This window comes from Mytilus trossulus, chromosome 12, assembly GCF_036588685.1.
Source record: "Mytilus trossulus isolate FHL-02 chromosome 12, PNRI_Mtr1.1.1.hap1, whole genome shotgun sequence".
Classification (NCBI taxonomy): Eukaryota; Metazoa; Mollusca; class Bivalvia; order Mytilida; family Mytilidae; genus Mytilus; species Mytilus trossulus.
This window is the reverse complement of record NC_086384.1, coordinates 25404679-25426502: the sequence shown is the minus strand read 5'-3', so window position 1 is coordinate 25426502 and position 21824 is coordinate 25404679. Positions and strand designations below refer to the sequence as shown.

Here is a 21824-nt window from a genome sequence, read left to right as displayed (position 1 = left end):
TTGTTAATGAAATGAATTATGATTCGTCAAAGTTTTTAACTATAACTAAAATAACATGTTTCCAAAATCTTAGGAATTATATTATATTGTTTTCTTGTGATAAGATTAAATGCTGTTATTACTGTACAATTTTCTCCAAATATCTCTCTTTAAACCACTTTTCCAGAGACATATAATACATGTCTCTGTTTAAACTAAGGCTTGGTGTTATCACAAATTGCCGAAATAAATTTAAAAAAAAACACACATTAAGATTGAATGGTTAGATTTTTATCAAATAAGACCCCCAAAAGTTGGTAAAACCCGTTAGGTCTGAGAACGCATATTAAAACCGTGTTATTTGAACTTTTTTTATGGCATTATGTAGTATAGTATGTAATTGTGTATACTGAGACGTAGATTATGTTGTATACCAATTACCGTTTTAATCACAATTATAAGGTAACAAACAAAAGGTGTGAAATAAGCCATAAATTAGTTGATTTAAGTAAGTAAGTAAAATTTTTTTAGAGTCTGCATATAAGCAGAGACATATATGTGTATATGTTCCGGACCATATGAGTATTTGGACCATACGCGTATGGTCATGACCATATGCGTATACTCATATGGTCCGACCATACGCGTATGGTCGGACCATATGAGTATATACCCATATGGTCATGACCATACGCGTATGGTCCAAATACTCATATGGTCCGGAACATATATATGTCTCTGATATAAGTAAGTAAATTATTTATTATAGTGACATGTGTAAATTAGGTAATTTGAGGTGACTTATAGGTCCATTGGGCCGGGTGTATTACTATTTATCATCTATTATATGTTTATAATCTGTAATAAAGTAAAACAATTATTAAACAATTATATCACGTGCTAATCTTTCGTTGACGTAAGTAAATTTCAAAAATATAAAAAAATATATCATTTTAAACCTTCATGATGTACATGTGTAAACCTTTTTTAAGACCCCTTATGTAGAAACACAGTCATTAAAGATTTATTTTAGGGGGATTGTGTTGCTTTTGACTTTCTTGGTCTATTATTAACAAAAATACAAACTCAAATATCACTATAGACATAAAAATATTTGTAAACAAAAATTTAAGCTTTATATATGTAAAAAAAAAAAAAAAAAAAATTTTTTTTTAAAAAAATGCATATAAGAATAAGAATAAGAATAAGAATACTTTATTAATCCAATTATGGACCCTTGCGGGTTTTAAATTTCATACAATGATTACAATGATTTGTTATAACAATGAAATAATAAAATGAAATACATGACAATAGAACTCTGAACAGTTATTGCATGCACATGGAATAGAAAGTAATATGGGAGACAATCAATCAATTTCTGTAAGGATTATTCCCCTTTAAACAGATATGGTGTTTTGAGTTGCATACAAATGATATGCAGCCCCAACTGATTAGATATAAGGGTATTTTTCTCCCATGTACACACAGCAACCAATTTCTAGATATTTATGTATATAATTATATTTTTTGACAATTGCAGGAATATGATAAGCACCTTAGAGTTTTACTGCAGTTTGTTTATAAGCATTTACATATTAATAGAAGAAATATGCATACACATAGAGAAATGTGCACTTAAATTAAATTTTTGAATTTAAAATATATATATATAGATAAACTAAAAGAGATTTAGCCATTAACAGAATTTGTGGATCTCAATTGAAAACTCTGGATAAGAAAAATGCATAACTTTTTCAGTATATGTTGATCTTCAGTGGTCATTAACCATAAAAATTTTGATTTGCAGTCCAAGTTATTGAAATTTTGACAGTGTTCATGAGCTTGTGCAAACAGTGATTCTCTACATTGATTATACGATGGACATTTAATTAAAAAATGAAACTCATCTTCAATATCCTTATGAGAACAAAAAATACAAGTCCTCTGTGACCTTTCTATAGGTTTGTTCTTATGTCGCTCTTTTTCTACTCTTAATTGGTGAGCACTTATGCGAAATTTACATAAAATTTGTCTTGATTGAAAACTTTGAATATCAAGATATTTTTCCATTTGGAAATTACTTTTATGAGAAAAATATGTATCTAGCTTTCCATTGGTTCATTCTGGCTATTCCTACATTTTGAATTTTATAGGTAAAATAGTAAAATTTTATGTAGGAGTTCCCAGAATTTGTATGTAAACAAGGGGATTATGTAGGATTATGCTGTAACAATACTTAACTAATGAACCAAGGTAAATCCAGGTAAATCTTGTTGAAAATAAAGAAAAAGAATAATTTCTATTACAATATTTTATTAAATGATTAAAAGGCAAATTTTGGGTAAATAATATTGAAAATACAAAATGAATATAAGGCTCAATGTAATTCACAAGTATTTAAAATTATTTAGGTAAACACAATTAATATATACAAGTAAATGACATCAATTGCAATACAAATATTATATTGTTTTTTTTTAAATTGAAATGTCTAAATCTAGAAAAGGACAACTGCTGCTGTTTATATTAGATTAGTTCTTTTGGGTAAATTTCTGAAGTATATTTAGAGAACTCTGGATTATTCAACGAAAAAATGTCATCCAGATAACGGAAGGTATTTTTGAATGTATCAACCAAATATAACAATGATGGGTCTCTACTGAGTTGGGTCATAAACTGACAATCATAGCAATATAGAAATAAGTCTGCTATTAAAGGGGCACAGTTGGTGCCCATAGGCATACCTACTACCTGACGATACACTTTGTCGCCGAAACGTACATAAATGTTATCTAGCAGAAAGTTGAAAGCTTCAATCATATCCTCACATTTCCAGTAAGTGTATCTAGCATACTTTCCTTTTTCGTTACAGAAAAAGGCTTTAAACGAGTTACAGCAAATAAAATTACAATGAGATTTTTCGAAAGACCATTTTATCAAATACAAAAACTTTTTCTTTATAAGATTGTGTGGAAGTGTAGTGAACAGAGTAGAAAAATTATAACTGTCAACAGAATTGTAAGGACCATTGAAAGCATGTATTTTATCTAAAGCCTCTAAAGAATTTTTAACTCTCCAAAAATAATTAATACCATTATTTTCATAAGCTTTATTACAAAAGTGTAATAATAGAGAGAATTTTTTTTTAATCCAATATAGTTTGTGATGACAATAATTAAAATCACATATTTTTAAAAAAATTTATTTTCAGAACAGTAAATAATTACTTCCACGTGGTGTCTTCAACCTATGCCAACATTTGATAAAAATATATTCAACCTATGCCTACAAACAAAATACAATAGGTGTTGTTATAACCATTATTAATTAATAAAAGGTAAAATACAGTCAGTATATTTAAGCATTAAATATGACTCTTCAAAAATTCAAAATATTTAGTATTTGCAAAATTGTGTTGTAGTAAAAAAAATTGGAGTTATAAAAAATTCTAAAAAGACAAAAAAAATGTAAAATAGTACCCTTGATACTAGCATAATTGAGTTGAAATACAATATTAAATTTCATTCTTTTGTTGTATTAAATATGAAACATACTTTAACAAGCAACATAACATACAAATATAACATACTTCAATAGAAACCTTTTTTTAATCAAATTAATATTTTCATTCATAAGGGTTCATTCTCATTTATCCAACTTTTTAAAATTTTAGGTTGTAAAGGTATAAAAAAAGTTGGTGAAAAATAAGACTGAAAATTATACCCGGATTAAATTTTCCGTAGTATTATTTAGCATAGCATGTTGAACGGCGTTTTGCATTTGCGCCGATCTGCATTTCATTTGCGCCGATTTTTTTTTCATTTGCGCCGATTTTTTTACAGGTAATTTACAGGTGAAATGATGTAAGAAGATGTGGTATGAGGGCCAATGAGACAACTCTCCTTTCCAGTAATGTTATTTTCACTTATCATCAAAGACCTCTTCCGTTAGCCAGTTGTACACATGTTATATGAAATGTCAATCATAACATACAAATAACTGTTGTGTCCTGTTTTAAATCAAGTAAAATTCTAAGATAAAAGCACTTTGCTTATACTAAAATCACGAATTAAAAATATATGTACAGCATTCAAATCCATAAAGATGGAATACATTTAAATCATAAATTTTTTGCCGAGTTTGTATAGTAGGCAACACATCTAATATATTCCTTTCTTATGATTTCGTCTCTTCTATATTTGGCGAAATTGTCGATAAAGAATGCCATATTATCTTTGTCTGGCATACGTACTGGTGGGGGCATTTCTAGAGTTCGCATTTTCTCACAAGGGAGCTATTAAACCGTTATGGAATGTGTACTTGTACGTTGTCTACGAATCTATGAAATTTGTCATCAGAAGGAGCGGAGCGTCAGACAATGCCAAACATGAAGCAGTCATCGATTTCATTTAGGGAAAGGAATGGTAACCCGAAACATTGGGATAGCCATTTACCAATTACACTGTCACTTGATTTGTCTTTATACTCTGTGCTCGGCCAATGTAAAAGTATGAACTTACCTGTAACTTAACTGTAAATCAAATTAGGAAAAAAATATAAAATCGGCGCAAATGAAAAAATGAAATCAGCGCAAATGAGAGAATGAAAATTTTCAAAATCGGCGCAAATGTCATACGCCCATGTTGAAATGTGCAACTGACATTAAGTTAATGTAATTTTAATCATTTGAAAGTACTTTTAGGTTTTTTAACCGTTAATTAATTATATATATAAAATGTGAACTGGATAGAAACATATGATCAGTTGCACTTTTATTCTTGAAGACATTTTTCAATGAGATCAAGGACGTATATTAGATGTTAGTTATACGTCCTTGATGAGATGGAGCTTTTTTTTGTAAGAGATCCTCTTCATTCGTTTTATTCTGTTCTTCTGACCAAATGATCCAAATGAGACAAAATATAAGTTGAATACGTTTTACTACACAAAGACTGAACAGAACAAAATTCAAACAATATACAATGTAGATCTATATCTATACTATTAAACGCTCTATAGGTACCATGTATAGTCGCATTAACATCATCTCTTATGATTATTCCGTTTTTGTTATTTTGGGAGAAAAACAAAAATAAAGGTTTCCGGATATAAAATTACAAGTTTATTAATAAATCAAAAACAGTTCCGTACGTACCATTTCGCTAGCTTTTTTTGGCCAGAGGTGAATTAAATTTCTGCAGCAGTACCTAAAGTGTTGTTGTTATAAGACTCTCAACATCATAAGTTTATTTCTAGTAATGAATATTCATAACATACAAATAAACGCTTACATTATTAAAATAAATAAAAAAAAATGTTTTGTTTGGGGGAAAAATCAGAGACATATAAATACATACATGTCTCTGGAAAAATGAAGGAGCTGGGCTAGAAAAACAATAGTCCTGTCCCAAAGCACCTATAACTTTCGATACCTTTTCTGAAATTCTATATATCTTTATTCTCACAAACCAAATTACAAAGGTATAGAGATAGTTATACATATTTCAAAATTACATAAATAATGTACGAAAGTAGATAGAGGCATTCACAATTGTTCACCCAGAAATATTCAATTTGTTATTGATCTCCTTAATAAGTTTACATAGTTCGTGCAGTTCTGAACATTTTTTTGAATTCATTAAGTCATAAAACTTCAATGTATTTGGACTATTTCTATAGTAAAATGCAATACATTGTTTTCTACAGTTATCAAAAGCTGAACAATTAAAAATGTAATGGTATTCATCACCAATGGCATCTGAATTACATAATACACATTTTTTGTTTCCCCAGTCATAAAATCAGCAAGCCTTTTACAAAAAGTCATCGGGTGACCGTCAACAAGTATATTAAATAGAGAGGATCTATATGGGCAGGATCAATATGCGCCAATTGCAGTTTTGAAAAGGTATTAATTGCGCCACTCTCTTTTATTTTGGTAGTATTAATTAACCGTGACTGTGACATAAACAAACGACAACCACTGAATTTACAGGCTTCTGACTTGGAACAGGCACATACATAATGAATGTGGCGGGGTTAGCGGGGTTAAAAATGTTAGCGGGGTTGAACATGTTAGCAGGATCCCCCTTAACCTGGGACAGTGGTATAACAGTACAACAAAAATACAAGTGGACGTGGCCGGGTACTTATATATACAGACACAAAAAGACACAATGAATAGATCTGAGAGTACTCGCAGATACATGTATCTGACAGCTTGTTCAAAGCCACTTACAACTAATAAAAAAATCATTCAACTTAGACTAAACCATGTAATCGATCATTTTGCTTGTTGTGCATTTAATATTTATTTAAGATAAATTTTGGGTCTAAGTGATAGTTTTATTGATTCTATCAGTAGACAATCTTACCGATACTTATCAATGTATTATTCGGAACATCTCTAGAATTTACATCAGGATCTCGTGACTGTGATTATTGGATGCTGATGCTGAGAAAGAGAAAAAGAAACAAGTTGTAAAATGAACCCATCGAGCGTCTCACTAAAGGTTTTAATAATTACTTAAGTATATTTTGATCTTTTCAAACAACTTATTAGATTTTTCGTTGCAAAGAATAATACAGGAAACTGAAACAATGAAAATATCCATTACTGCATTAGACTGCAACAGCTTGTTCATAAATGATATAAACCAAGCTGTTGCTTGTGTTAATTATTTAAACACATTTACAAAGTAAAAAAGGATTTTATAAAACCTGTAAGAGAAGTAATATACAGGAATGAACAAACCTGTCAATAGTTCTTTTCCCTAATTACTCTATCTTGTTATATAATTAATACTAATATGAGGCAGGCGTAACCTGTGAATGGGGACGAAGTCTGTATGTATTATTTTTTTCATTCAAAATGTTGATAAAAGAAAACGAAATACCGTGCGTAACGTTCCCGATTTTGGTTCTGTTGTTAGGGAATTAGCTGTGACGTTCTTTAAGTTATGACGTCATATTCGATGTAAACAAAAGAAACGCTTTCATCAAGTAACGTTTTTTTCATATCAAACAATTATTAAAATTGAATTTGTATTGAGATCCAATCTTATGTTTTACTAGACTGGTAAATATTAAAAAAATTCAAAGTCTCATGCAAACAAGACAGATTTCTGCGCAAATGCGGGAAAACCGGAACAGGAACTAGATCTGAAAAAAAAAGTTAACGATTTTGAGTTCATTAGTACAATGAAAAATTCGGGAAATTTTCCCGATTTTTTTTTTTTTTTTTTTTATTGAATTTTCTACCGTAATTGGGGACTTCGTCCCCATAATATGAATATGAGGCAGGCTAGTCCAAATAATTACAATGTCTGGCAAGGCTATTTTTTTTCTTTCTGGGACGCAATCCTACGACGTCTGGTAGAGGTAGGAAGGCATCCCAGAAAAATAATAAAATAGCCTTGCCAGACGTCATAATAATTTGGACTAGAGGCAGGCATTACCTGTAAATAGGGACAAAGTCTGTATGAATTATTTGTTTGTAACTTAAATATTTGTAAAAAAAAAAAGAAACCGAAATACCGTAACGTTTCCGATTTTGGTTCTGTTGTTACGGATTTTAGTTGTGACGTTATTTAAGTTATGACGTCATATGCAATGTAAACAAAGAAACGCTTTCATCATGTAACATTTTTTCAAATCAAGGAATTATTAAAAATGAAATTGGCATAGGGAATCTTCCTATGTTATACCATGTTATACTAGACTGATAAATATATATTTTACTCAAAGTTTCATACAAACGAGACCAGAAATAGGAAGTACATTGTAGATTTCTGCGCAGATGGGGGAATTCAAAATATGACATAAAAAAAGTGAACGATTTTGAGTTAATCAGTACAATGAAAATTTCGGGAAAATTTTCCTGACCTTTTTTTTTTTAAATCTTTTTTTCATTGATTTTTCTACTGTTATTGGGAACTTCATCCCCATAATATACATGATATATACACCTAATCGCTATTTATTCCATTCCAGATAAGTTCTAAAAGTTCACAACATTTTCATCCAGTTGAAGCTATCTGGGACCCTGTTTAAACAATTCACCATGCATGATACTTTTTAATGAGACCTGTTTAAACTACCGTAAATACTTCAAGCAAAATATTTTTTTACTTCAATTTTAATTTCGAAAAAAATGGATCATACTATATCAAAGTTTCCTGATGATCACTTTTCTAAAGTTTTTTCTCCCCCCAGCTCACTACTGGTGACCTCCATTTTTCGGCCGGTGACCCAAACAGGAAGTTGTATAAATGACTGTTTTTCCCAGAATGGACTAAATAGCGATAAGGTGTATAGACATGATAGAGAGTAAATAAATGAGGGTGGGGGTAGGGGTCCTAATCCTGAAATCCAGGGCTAAAAAAAAACGAAATCCCAAAGTGCTGAATTTAAAAAAAAATGAATACAAGAAAAAAAAAGAAGGAAATAATAATGTTCATCCAAACAAACTTCAAACCTCAGGGAATGGTTTAACATAATAATTAGCATTCCAAAACATAATTCGATAAATGAGAAAAATGGGGGGTCAAAAACAGGCCTTATCGTACCTTGTCCTTTCCTATGTTTAAATGTTTCGGATCCCGAAATTCTGAGCTTAAAAACATTCGATCCTGGAGTCCTGATAAAGGTCCTATCCCCCTCATAAATGCCTAAATAGTTGAATGTAAACTGATCTAGACTTTACATGCTATAATAAAAATGTATTTCCTCCCATTTCAATCACTAAAATTACATGATGACTTATAAACCTCAATAACACTTGTTCCATACAGTTGATACACATCCATATGTACCCCATTTATAACAATATTTAATCACAAAATATTCTTTCATCATGTTTATTTATTTTTAAAATCTTACCCACTATTCACATGGTATTGTCAACTGATAAATGATTCAATATAAAATATTTTTGAAACTGACTTTTTTTAGCAAAAATATTATGCAAGTTGTGTCAAATTTTAGTCAATATAATCACAGTCCACATTCATAGTAATACAAAGCTTGAATGAAGTGTCCATACTTGCCCAAACTGTTCAAAGTAAGACCTCTGTTGCCGTAACTAGCTGCACCCAGTAAAGCATTTTATGAAACATGTTAAAATTAAATCTGTTTTTGTTTTGCAGGGTGCTGTGATAGTACATTTCATTTTAACAATATGGTGAGTAATTCAGAGTAAATATGTACTGTTATCTCAAACATTTGTAACAACTAAAACATGTAAAACATACATGCAAATGTATATGGTAAAAGTTAGGATTTGTACATTCTTTGTAATGAGTCAGAAAAGAAAACCAAGACAAAAAAAAAAACAAAAGGGAAATAAAATACACACCACCAGACAGTCACAGATACAGTATTTTTGCTTTGCCACATCAGCCTGGAAAAACCTAATTAATTCAGGAAATTTAAGCTTACATTAAATCATGACATTAAAAATGGAAATACCAAAAAAACAAAAAAAACAGGCTCAACTGAGTCTGAGACAAACTTTAAAGTTATTTGAAGTCACTTTACATGCATGTTAAAAAACTGTAAATACACTCAGACCACCTGACACAGATTGATAAAGAGGAGATCTTAAAGGTAAATACTATTGAAACAGTGACTTTATGAAAATTGCAAAATAGAAAAATAATAAAAGGTTCTAGTGCTGTCATAAATTGTGTCAATGATAGATGCATGTTTCTGATACAGGAACTGAGGAATTAGATCTGCAGTTTTAAAAACAAAATTTTCATGAAAAAAAGAATACAAGAGTTTGTTTTGTCATCCAATTGTATAAATATCATGATAAGTGTATATCATTATTCTTCATGACAGTGTTTCCTGGCAGTTTGCTGTCAATTTGTATTAGAAAACATCAATAACATGAACATCATAATTATCTTCATTTGTTTATTGTATTTAAACAAAAATGAGTTGTCTCCCATTACATGTACATAAATTTCAGCAGCACATTTTATAAGATTTATGTAACTTTTGTTCACTTTCTTTTTTATCCCAACAAAATTGTTGAAAGTGGCCCAGTACTGTAAAAAAGGTCTTGAAGGGGAAATGGCTTAAATATTAGAATATTTTACTTTTTTTTTAAATACTTAGTTCAAGTATGAATTTATACAGTTTAGCTTTTAAAAAGTAGAATAAAATGTTTGAACAAATCTGAGATACATTGTCACATGATTGTATTATGTTAATTTCCAGGATACTTTTCAATTCAATCTCTGACAGTTTATTTATAAAACATATACACATGATACATTTGCATGTCTCTTTTGGTAAAAAAACAACATATCCAGAACAACCTTTCCAACTGTGTGAGCTTTGTATTTGCTTAATGTAATGTACACATTTGCTGTTATACTGTAAATTCATAAATTATAATGTTGATTTATTATTGCAATTTTGTTATTTTAGACCAAAAAGCTGTTATCATTTTTGCAATATTGAGATGAATTCTGCTTCATTAATTAAAAAAAAAATCCAAAATATGAGTTTTTCATTATTGGGATAACAATATTACAACTCCAATGAACACATTTTTCGCATAATAAAAAAACATAGGTATAATTACTGAATTTACAGTATATATACATACACATGAAATATATCTAAGTTTTATTTTTTCTATTTTAGGGCATCAATGAGTGGTGGCTTTTTACCAGAGTCCTATATTTACATGAATATGTTTGTACTGTTGATTGGTGTGTTTGCCATTGTGATGAATGAGTCTGTAGATGCAGTTTTTATGGTATAATTACACTTTTTTAACCGGATTTTTAGGACAAAAATGTCAGTTATTGTTTTGGGGGTGTACGGCTATCAGCTGGTTGGGCTGTCGGTCGGGCGGGCGGGTGGCAATCAAATGTTGTCCGTGCATTTACTCATGAACCGTTCAACCAAAGCTTTTAAAATTTTAATATGTTGTTACTGACAACTAAATGAAGGTCAAGTTCAATAGAAAGCGATTTTGACTTTTACCGTTCAGGAGTTATGGTTCTTGAAAGATTGAAAAATGGTGTTTCCAGTCGTGTCCGTGCATTTACGCATGAACTGTTCTACCGAAGCTTCCCAAATTTCAATATGTTGTTACTGATGACAAAGTGAAGGTCAAGTTTAATAATAACAATTTTGACATTTACCGTTTAGGAGTTATGGTTCTTGAAAGATTGAAAAATGGTGTTTCCAGTCTTGTCCGTGCATTTTCTCATGAACCATTCAACCAAAGCTTTGAAATTTTTATATGTTGTTACTGATGACAAAATAGAGGTTAAATTCAATAATGACGAGTTTGACTTTTACCGTTCAGGAGTTATGGTTCTTGAAAGATCCTAAAATGGCGTTTCCATTCAAGTTGTTGCATTTACTCATGAACCATTCATACTTAGCTTTTCAAATTTTAATATGTTGATACTGATGACAAAATGGATGTCCAATTTGATATTGACAATTTTCATTCCCACAATTCTTCAGTAATGGTTCCTGTAATATTTCCAGGACACAAAAAAATGTTAATAAATCGGGTTTGCTGTCGTTGTGACAGCCTCTTGTTTTTTTATTGAAATTCAGAAAAGAAATTATATAAAACAAAGATACCTAATTTATGGTGACAGTCTTGAATATGTTGAAGAGATCTCAAAATGCAGTTTGAAGATAAACTCATCATAGATACCAGGACTAAATTATATATATACAGACGCGCGTTTCGTCTACAAAAGACTCATCAGTGACGCTCAAAAAAGTTTAAAAAAAAGCCAAATAAAGTACGAGAGTTGAAAAACATTGTAGAAAAACATGTTTTTGTGCAATGCTAAAATAAAGTTGGTTGTGAATTTCAATACAGAAAAGAAAATAAACAGTTTAAATGTGTTTCAAACTGTAAAAAAATAATATAATCCAGAAAAAAAAGAAATCTAACCATTTCACACTGACATCATTATAATCTTTATCAATAAGAAAGTACCTAGCCGAAAGAATAGATGAAAAAAAATCTTGTACATATCTTCTTGCCTTCTTTATAATTTAATAATGATATAACAATAAAATGATTGGTATGAAATATCATTTCTAGTTCTGCAAGTTGAATTATATTTCCACGATAATATATATATTTGTGATTTAAGATTAGAATTTTACAGATTTATTTCTGATGACATGTGATAGATTTTGTACAAATCAAAATTGAATGACAATTATTAAAATATGATAGCATGAGTCACAATTATGGATACACTTGGGTGCTATTTTAAAAATTCTAGAATTCCTAGCAATTTCCCAAATCACTGCTAATAGATTAAGATCTGAACCAGTGAAACTGATATTAAATGATGCTCTTTTCTTTTGCAGTTTTTATTTTTCCACTGTTTTACAATGATACAAGACATCATATTTCTTGGAATCTTTGAACCAATGGGATATGATACTTTTGAGAAACCTGACAGTAAGTTTTGACCTTATTCAAACACATTGTTTTCATGACTTTTTATAACATCCCCCTTGAAGTTGAATGGTCATTCCCTCTTAATTTTTTTCTCTCACTTGATTTAATTTGTGATTAAAGGTATTTTTTACAACCAGGCTAATTATGAATAAGTTCTCTTAAGAAGGTGTAACTTCCTGCTATATATCATGCATATATTGTATTCAGCATTGTTCTAACTAACTTTTTTTATATTTCAGTGGTTGTGAGATCAAAGAATCTGTACAGATTTAGCCTTGGGTATCCTTTTAATTTTCAACTTTTATTTTGCGAGGAAATTTCCTTTCTTTTAGTCCATTACTGTGGTTTCGCTATAGTATTATTCATGTTATACCAACTTCTCTGGTTTCTTTAATACAGTTGAACCATAAACTTGAATACTCAAGGAAGTGCAAATTTTCTGTAAGTTTATATACAGACTTTAACTGTCTACAAGAGACCAAAATGACACAGACATTAACAACTATGGGTCACAGTACAACCTTCAACAATCAGCAAAGCCCATACTCATAGTCAGCTATAAAAGGCCCCGATATGACAATGTCAAACAATTCAAACAAGAACTAACGGCCTTATTTATATAAATAAATGAACGAAAAACAAATATGTAATACATAAACAAACGACAACTACTGAATTACAGGCTCCTGACTTGGGACAGACACATACATAACTAATGTGGCGGGGTTAAACATGTTAGCTGGATTTCAACCCTCCCCTAACCTGGGACAGTGGTATAACAGTACAACATAAGAACGAACTATGAAAATCAGTTGAAAAAGGCTTAACTCATCAGATGGACAAAAATATTTAACTCTTTTTATCATGAGCAGACCTTAAAAAGTTGAAATAAGTGGCAAGAGAAATACAGTAAATTCAGAAATGATTGCAAGGTTTTAGAAAGGCGATTAATGAGACTAGGTCAGTATCACAATAATAAGACCTGTCATTCTGATAGATGAAATATAGATATATATGCATATTTTTTTTCAAAATTGCTATGATTAAACTGACATTTTGTCTACTCTGTAAAACATGTAAAATATCATGTAGTAAATGCATACCATTATTTCTGAATTGACAGTACTGGTAGTGAATTTACAGAAGGTATACCTATTTAAAAAGCCAAGTAATTTTATCCAACTATGCCTCATGTCTCTTTAAGGTGGTATGGGTGTCTTTCGCCATCTTGGATTGTAAAAAACAGAGAATCTAAGGTCCATATTTTCTATCAAATTAGCAAAATTTGATGCAAGAATGCAGATATTTCATGTGTTTTTACATTTAAAAGATCCAATTTATAAGAATATAACTTATACATATAAATATATGTACAAGTGTAGATTATTTTTGGTTGTTTTTAAATATTTTGAAATTGTCATTTTAAGGGGAGGTAATTCTAAAACAGTGCATTTTCTGTTGGATTGTTCATGGAATTTTCCTACTTTGTATTTTAGCCGGAAAAAACGCACGGTGACCCTATCTTTTCTTTTGATATTATCAAAGTATTGTTTGAAAGCTATATTTTCCTAATTTATTTTACAATTCTATCATTTCGTTTAGTTTCTATTCACAAAATGGTGTTTTTTCCTGTATAATCCATACAAAATGTGTCATTTTGTCACGACCCGTAGCTTGAAAAAATGCACGGTGACCTATCATTTTTATAATATTTTTTAACATGTATCAATAGATACTACATTTTGGCAAAGTATGAACAAATTCTATCATTTTTATTTTAGACTCCCATACCACCTTAACTGCATTAATTTCTTCATCCTACTAAAGTGGGGCCTTGATGGTGAAAGTAGTTCATCGACTGTAACACTAGCCTGTTTAACACTGAAGTGTGAAGTACAGGCCTCACACATGTTTGAAGCAAGTGTGTCTGACTTGTTAACTGTGATTGCCAGTTTTCCTGCTAAAGGTTTGTAGTTTTTTACCAAGGACTTCAACTTCCTGCATCAATAAAAACTTGACACAAAAAAGAATTGCCAACAGGACTCATCATGCTGAAAGTGGTGTTTACCACACAAAATCAATCAATTAATACTTCCTTAACACAGATCAGAATGTGCATTGTGAATTTGATTTTAAAACCAGTGACGGCCATATTGTTGTACCGTATCTGGCAGGATAGACAAGGCCATGCATTTGATTTGCCATTTAACATTCCTGGAATTCCTGGAATGGGTAAGTACTTTATATATATATGTATTTCTACATTAGTCAAATCAACTGCAGAAGTTTATCTTCAGCATTTAAAAATTTTGTTTTGCAATTTGCCTTTTTATGCCCCACCTATGATTGTAGAAGGGCATTATGTTTTCTGTGCGTCTGCTCATTCATCCATTTGTTTATTTGTTTGTTTGTGCATTTGTTTGCTAGTCTGTCAGTCCTGCTTCAGGATAAATTTTTGGTCGAGGTAGTTTTTAATGAAGTAAATCCCAACAACTTAAAACTTAATAGTACACTTAGTACACATGTTCCCTATGATATGGTCTTTCAAATTTATTACCAAATAAGAGTTTTGAACAGATATATCATGTTATGGAGGGGTATTTGCGAAAAATACAAGTCGAGGGACATAAATTTCCCGAGCCGCAAGGCAAGGGAAATTTGTCCCAAGACTTGTATTTTTTGCAAATACCCCTCCATGACATCATGAACATGATATATCTGTTTAATTACACCGAATGAATTTTAATTTAAACTCTCTGTACTAGGAAAAGGAAATATTTATTTGAGGACAAGTACTATCATAAAATATACCACGGGAACTTTACATGTACTTATACGCGTTCGCGCTGTCTTTATGTAACGTCATATCCGAAAAAAAATGGCGGGAAAATGCTCGCGAGGGTAAAAAAGGAATATCCAAAATGGCAAATACCATGGTATTTAAGGCATATTTACCGGCAGTGGTGAAAAACAGTCAGATTCATTTGAAATGAGGAAGAAATGTTAGAATATGCGTAAATACACTGGCTATCAGCCAATCAAAAGCTGGCATTCTTATATAAGGTGTAATTATTATCCCAATTTCACGGTCCATTGAACATAGAAAATAATAGTGTGAGTGGAGCATCCCTGTATTTAAGACACATTTGTGTTAAATGATTAATTGGCAAAATGAACTGATTCAAATTAGACAGTAAAATTTCTAAATAGATATAGGAAGATTTGGTATAAGTGCCAATGAGACAACTCTCTATCAAAGTCACAATTTGTAAAAAGCAAACCATTATAGGCCAAAGTCTTCAACAAGGAGCCTTGAACAGCAAGCTATAAAGAGCCCCAAACATAACTAGTGTAAAACCATGCCAATCTAGTTTAATAAAGTTGTCAAAGGTTCATGTTATTTCAAAAGTAATATACAAAGTATAACTCTTCCTCAAATAGTGTTGATTGAAAATTTTCCATAGCCCTATTGTGTTCTTTCTCACGTAACCAGTAAAATCATCAAAATATTTGTTTTTCTTTAATAGGTAACCAACATGATAGTAAATATGAAAACATTGACCAATCAGTGCCATCTAGTAATTATGTTGAGACCGCGTCAGCACCTAGAGGAATAGATGACCCCCATGTAACCCCTTAGATCAGCAGATCTCCATACATCTAATGGCTTTTGTGCAATAATAAATGAACATTCACCACTTATATTTTGCTCTACACTGTAGATCTACTGCTTAGAAATATATGTTATTTTGAAAAAAAGTATGAGATACGGTTGTTGTCCTTAAAAAATATGGGGAAAAATATTCTCAAAAATATGGTGGTAAATATCCTCAAAATAATTGTAACTAAACAAGTTATTGGTGAATAAGAGATAAATGGAAGATATAATACCATAGGCATTTATTTTGTATAGACCAACCAATTTCTTGGTTCATTAAAAAGTCTGTGGTTGTTATATTTAATGTCATATGGGACAGGGAGTAATACTTACAATGTCTTCAATTCCTTTGTTGATAGTGTGAACTTGGTTGTGCTTGATTGGTATTGATGCTGTGAATTTTTCAAATTTGGGGCTTTGTTTTTAGAGGGGGGATGCGAAGGGTCCTGATCTTGAAATCCCGGTCTTAAAAAAACAAAATCCTGTGGTCCTGAATTTAAATAAAGTAAATCCCAACGTCCCGAAATCCGAAAAAAAGGATTCCCGGACCCTGAAAGGGTCAATCCTGAATTCCTGAGCTTAAAAACACCCGATCTCGGAGTCCCGATAAAGGTCCTATCCCCCCTCAATTTAGATTACAATATGAGATTAATTTTCAGACATTTTATTGATTCAGAAATTTTTTTTTTACACTTTGTTTTTGAATGAAAATCAATACAGCAGAAAACTTAAAATTTATTTCATTAGCAAAATTTAATAACATGAGCAAGTTCAGACAGAAAACAACCGTATCTTTTCAATGGTTGATCAAAGCGATCAAGGGACCAAAAAAAAAATTATTATATTATTTTTACAGTCTGGAAATGTTACAGTACTTATTGATAATGTAATGAATAAATTATTGTGAGTTTTTATTTTTGTTAAAATTGTTCAGTCACAATTTGATAGTAAAAATATTATTAATTTATAGTAATTCATTGGAAATTTTTTAAATCAGGTACTGTAAATTTAGAAATTATTGCGTACATTTATTATTCCGATTTTGTAAATTTAGGCTAAAATGCTATTTTAATTTTTGCAATATTTAGAAAAATCCTGTTTAATTCATATAAAAAATTTCAAAATGTGAGTCGAAATTATTGCAATTAAAACCCTGTTGCATTTTTGCAATAATAAAATCTATGCAATAACTTCTGAATTTACAGTATTAAGATATGGTTTATTCAAACATTCCGTTATTTTATATAATGTTTCATTAATAGGCTGGAACTACTATTAAATCTGGTTGTGAATTATTAAAATTTTATTAAATTTTGGTCTGTAGATCTGGCTTTATCTATATGTATATAGGTAATTTTGAAAGACATAATTTTAGTGGTGTTTTTTCATACTTTTTTTCTTCATTAAATTCATTTATTTTTTGGTAGCTAGTTTAATTATGATAGAAATGATTTAGAATTATTGATTGTATGTTGTTTAAAGTCTAATATAACAGACACCTTCAAGACACTATGTTTTAATAAACATACTCATGATACAGGTAGTTAAAAAAAAAGAAAGCACTTAAAATCATTGAGTCAAATAAGAGTTCTATTTATCCTTTAAGAGGGGGAGAATTCAACTTTATCAAGGGAAATTAAATTGAAACATTTTGTTGAATATTTTGGAACTCCAACTCATTTATATTCTTCACTTCAGTTTTAAAAATATTTATATAAAACAATTCATGTTCGCTATGTTAAATTGGTTATTCCAATGGCATAAACTCAAAGTTAAAGTTTTATGATTGAAAATTTATAAGTCTCCATTAATCATAACATTTAAGTCCTTTAAGAAACAGTAGAAAAAAAAGAAAAAAAACCAAACTGAAATCTGTCTGAGTCTTTTAGTAATTTTGTATGTCATGTATGTGCAGTTCAACATGATATTTATGTATATTGGAGGAATAATTGTCACTTTAGCAAGGAAATTCATGTTCTGAATAGTATTGCACAAATATTGACCTGAGCTATATATCCTATTGAATTAGCAATTTTACCTGACCATATCAGAAAATAGGTATTTAGTCGGATCTTAACACGTACTTGTGATTTGTTTAAACCGGTTTTGGATAATAATATACGAAGAAATGTCAAAATGTTTAGGACTTAATTTAATCCGTATTTCGGTAATATTGTGCCAGCATACGATTTTTATTGCGTCTTACACTTTGAGAAGTGAATAATCTGTAACTACTTTATTCAAATATTCTGTAAAAACGTGAATTTTGAGCTATGAAAGTCAAGTGGCTCGATAATTTTTCTGAGGAAGTTTTAAAAAAGTGCAAAAAAATATTTTTACAGTGGGTTAGCTTTCATTAGTCTTCACTATCTATAGATTAACAACTTTTGGTTATATTTATAATTCAGAATCATCATTGAAGGTGGAGCACTATTGCGCAGTTAATTAATTATATGGATGTGCCATTTGTATGATGAGTGACATTCCGTGGTATTATGTGCCAATTCGAAAAAGTTATATGAGAATTGTCTCCCCTTAACAGGTTCATTTTTTTATACGACCGCAAATTTTGAAAAAATTTTCGTCGTATATTGCTATCACGTTGGCGTCGTCGTTGTCGTCGTCGTCGTCGTCGTCGTCGTCGTCCGAATACTTTTAGTTTTCGCACTCTAACTTTAGTAAAAGTGAATAGAAATCTATGAAATTTTAACACAAGGTTTATGACCATAAAAGGAAGGCTGGTATTGATTTTGGGAGTTTTGGTCTCAACATTTTAGGAATTAGGGGCCAAAAAGGGCCCAAATAAGCATTTTCTTGGTTTTCGCACTATAACTTTAGTTTAAGTTAATAGAAATCAATGAAATTTAAACACAATGTTAATGACCACAAAAAGAAGGTTGGTATTGATTTTGGGAGTTTCGGTCCCAACAGTTTAGGAATTAGGGGCCAAAAAGGGACCCAAATAAGCATTTTTCTTGGTTTTCGCACCATAGCGTTAGTATAAGTAAATAGAAATCTATGAAATTTAAACATAAGGTTTATGACTATAAAAGGAAGGTTGGTATTGATTTTGGGAGTTTTGGTCCCAACAGTTAAGGAAAAAGGGGCCCAAAGGGTCCAAAATTAAACTTTGTTTGATTTCATCAAAATTGAATAATTGGGGTTCTTTAATATGCCGAATCTAACTGTGTATGTAGATTCTTAATTTTTGGTCCCGTTTTCAAATTGGTCTACATTAAGGTCCAAAGGGTCCAAAATTAAACTTAGTTTGATTTTAACAAAAATTGAAACCTTGGGGTTCTTTGATATGCTGAATCTAAAAATGTACTTAGATTTTTGATTATTGGCCCAGTTTTCAAGTTGGCCCAAATCGAGGTCCAAAATTAAACATTGTTTGATTTCATCAAAAATTGAATAATTGGGGTTCTTTGATATGCCAAATCTAACTGTGTATGTAGATTCTTAATTTTTGGCCCAGTTTTAAAATTGGTCTAAATTAAAGTGCAAAGGGTCCAAAATTAAACTAAGTTTGATTTTAACAAAAATTAAATTCTTGGGCCTCTTTGATATGCTGAATCTAAACATGTACTTAGATTTTTGATTATGGGCCCAGTTTTCAAGTTGGTCCAAATCAGGATCTAAAATTATTATATTAAGTATTGTGCAATAGCAAGTCTTTTCAATTGCACAGTATTGTGCAATGGCAAGAAATATCTAATTTCACAATATTGTGAAATAGCAAATTTTTTTTTAATTAAGAGTTATCTTTCTTTGTCCAGTATAGTAAGCAAGAAATATCTGCAAGATTTTTTTTTAATTGGAGTTATCTTTCTTTGTCCAGAATCAACTTAAATCTTTGTTGTATACAATATACAATGTATATTCACTTTTTACTACCAACTGATAAATTTAAATAATCTTTACCATTCAGTGATAACAAGCAGTTTTTTTACATCTTAATATTTTATGATGTATTTAAATGAGTAGTAATTGTTGCTAACTCCATTAGAATATTTTAATTGAAATTAGTTTTGGAATAAGGGAAAGGGGGATGTGAATAAAAAATTGGGTTCAATTTTTCTCATTTGAAATTCCATAAATAAAAAGAAAATTTCTTCAAACATTTTTTTGAGAGGATTAATATTCAACAGCATAGTGAATTGCTCTAAGATAAAACAAAAATTTTAAGTTCATTTGAATACATTCATTCTGTGTCAGAAACCTATGCTGTGTCAACTATTTAATCACAATCCAAATTTAGAGTGGAATCCAGCTTGAATGTTGTGTCCATACTTGCCCCAACCGTTCAGGGTTCAACCTCTGCGGTCGTATAAAGCTACGCCCTGCGGAGCATCTGGTTATAATTATGTTTAGGTTTCTGATATAATTTTGAATAATTACAAAACGAATCAATGCAATATATTTCAGTTATTGTTATTGATGTATCAATACAATTGATGTACGAATATAATTTCATAAATTTGAAACGTTAAAAATTTTTACATACCAATACTAAGAACTTTTTATCATTTTTGAAATAGACTATGAATGAAAATGCAAGAATTTACTTCCCTTCATGATTGATTGATTGGGAAATGAGCCAGAGTTATCTATTTGTAATTACAGAGAGGGATTTAGCAAGCAAATTTTAATTGTAGCTAATTCATTCTTAAAACAATGTTCCACTATAAACGAATGTTATTTTATACAAATACAAGGACTTAGTTAGCTAAACCTACAAATTTTATTTGAAATTATGAATTTTTATTGCAATATATTAATATGCTAATTGAATCCCTGAGGAAAGAATAGAATCTTTAAAATGGAGACCAGTAAAACTATGAGAAAATATGGCATCATATGTTTCATACTACATATTATAAGTTTAGATAATGCATGCTTGATTGATTGATTAATTCTTAATGCTGACTTAGCACAAATGATTGGATCATGGTTTGGTAAAATGAAAATGATTTATGATCGAAAATAGGGAAATGATTTGAAGTTATATTTACACAATTTACTATGTTATGTACATGTGAAATGATAGCTTTTACACTATATATTTTGCTCTTACATTCCAATCATATTTGATTATAAACATTTTTATGTATTTATTTAGTTAGTAGGACACATTCATTACAATATTTATATTTATGATTGTTTATGTGAATTAAAAATTAATTAAAAATTTTCCTTTTGTGCCGTTTTATTGTTTTCTTATATTGCAATTTAAGGAACTAATTGAAGATGAAAAATAAACTATATAAAAAATAGTCCATCCAAAGTGCTTTTCATTTATTTACATTGATCACAAAGGCACACACTGAAATTTTTTAGATACTAAAATTTTCTGCCTCAGGAATAGATTACCCTTAGCTAGCTTTATTTGGCAAAACTTTTAGGAATTTGGATCCTTAATGCTCTTCAACTTCTTTCTTTATTTGGCCCTTTTTAAGTTTTTGGGATTCTGATGAGTCTTTGAAGACTAAACACACATCTGGCGTAAATACCAAGTTTAATTCTGGTATTTAAGATGAGTTAATTTAAATTCAAAGTTTATAAATACTTGGATATAAGAGAGGTTTATTGTTATATGACTAAAAAAGACTGAAAAGAAAAGTGAAATAAATCAATGGTGAACTTTATCAGATATATAAATGAAGTAATCAAATCTATGTCCAGCCACCAATCTTCCTTCGATTCCTCAGGTCGGTGTCCTGT

The 21824-nt window shown here is 30.2% G+C and overlaps 1 protein-coding gene across 1 annotated transcript; it reads left to right on the top strand.

Moving 5' to 3' along the window:
* Positions 1 to 6364: 6364 nt before the first annotated feature.
* Positions 6365 to 18657, top strand: LOC134693505 (type-1 angiotensin II receptor-associated protein-like). Its single transcript, XM_063554342.1, has 7 exons — positions 6365 to 6494; positions 9129 to 9163; positions 10639 to 10753; positions 12349 to 12442; positions 12682 to 12721; positions 14553 to 14674; positions 15970 to 18657. Exons 1-7 carry the CDS (start codon positions 6468 to 6470, stop codon positions 16080 to 16082), a joined length of 546 nt encoding a protein of 181 aa, XP_063410412.1. The 5' UTR covers positions 6365 to 6467; the 3' UTR covers positions 16083 to 18657.
* Positions 18658 to 21824: the final 3167 nt, after the last annotated feature.

What these genes read in the sequence shown, in the direction of transcription:
- LOC134693505 (XM_063554342.1), top strand. Translation starts at nt 6,468, where the DNA reads ATGAACCCATCGAGCGTCTCACTAAAG. An exon ending in CTGTACAGATTTAGCCTTGG is followed by an intron (nt 12,722 to 14,552) that starts GTATCCTTTTAA and finishes AACACAGATCAG; the next exon opens with AATGTGCATTGTGAATTTGA. An exon ending in TCCTGGAATTCCTGGAATGG is followed by an intron (nt 14,675 to 15,969) that starts GTAAGTACTTTA and finishes TTTCTTTAATAG; the next exon opens with GTAACCAACATGATAGTAAA.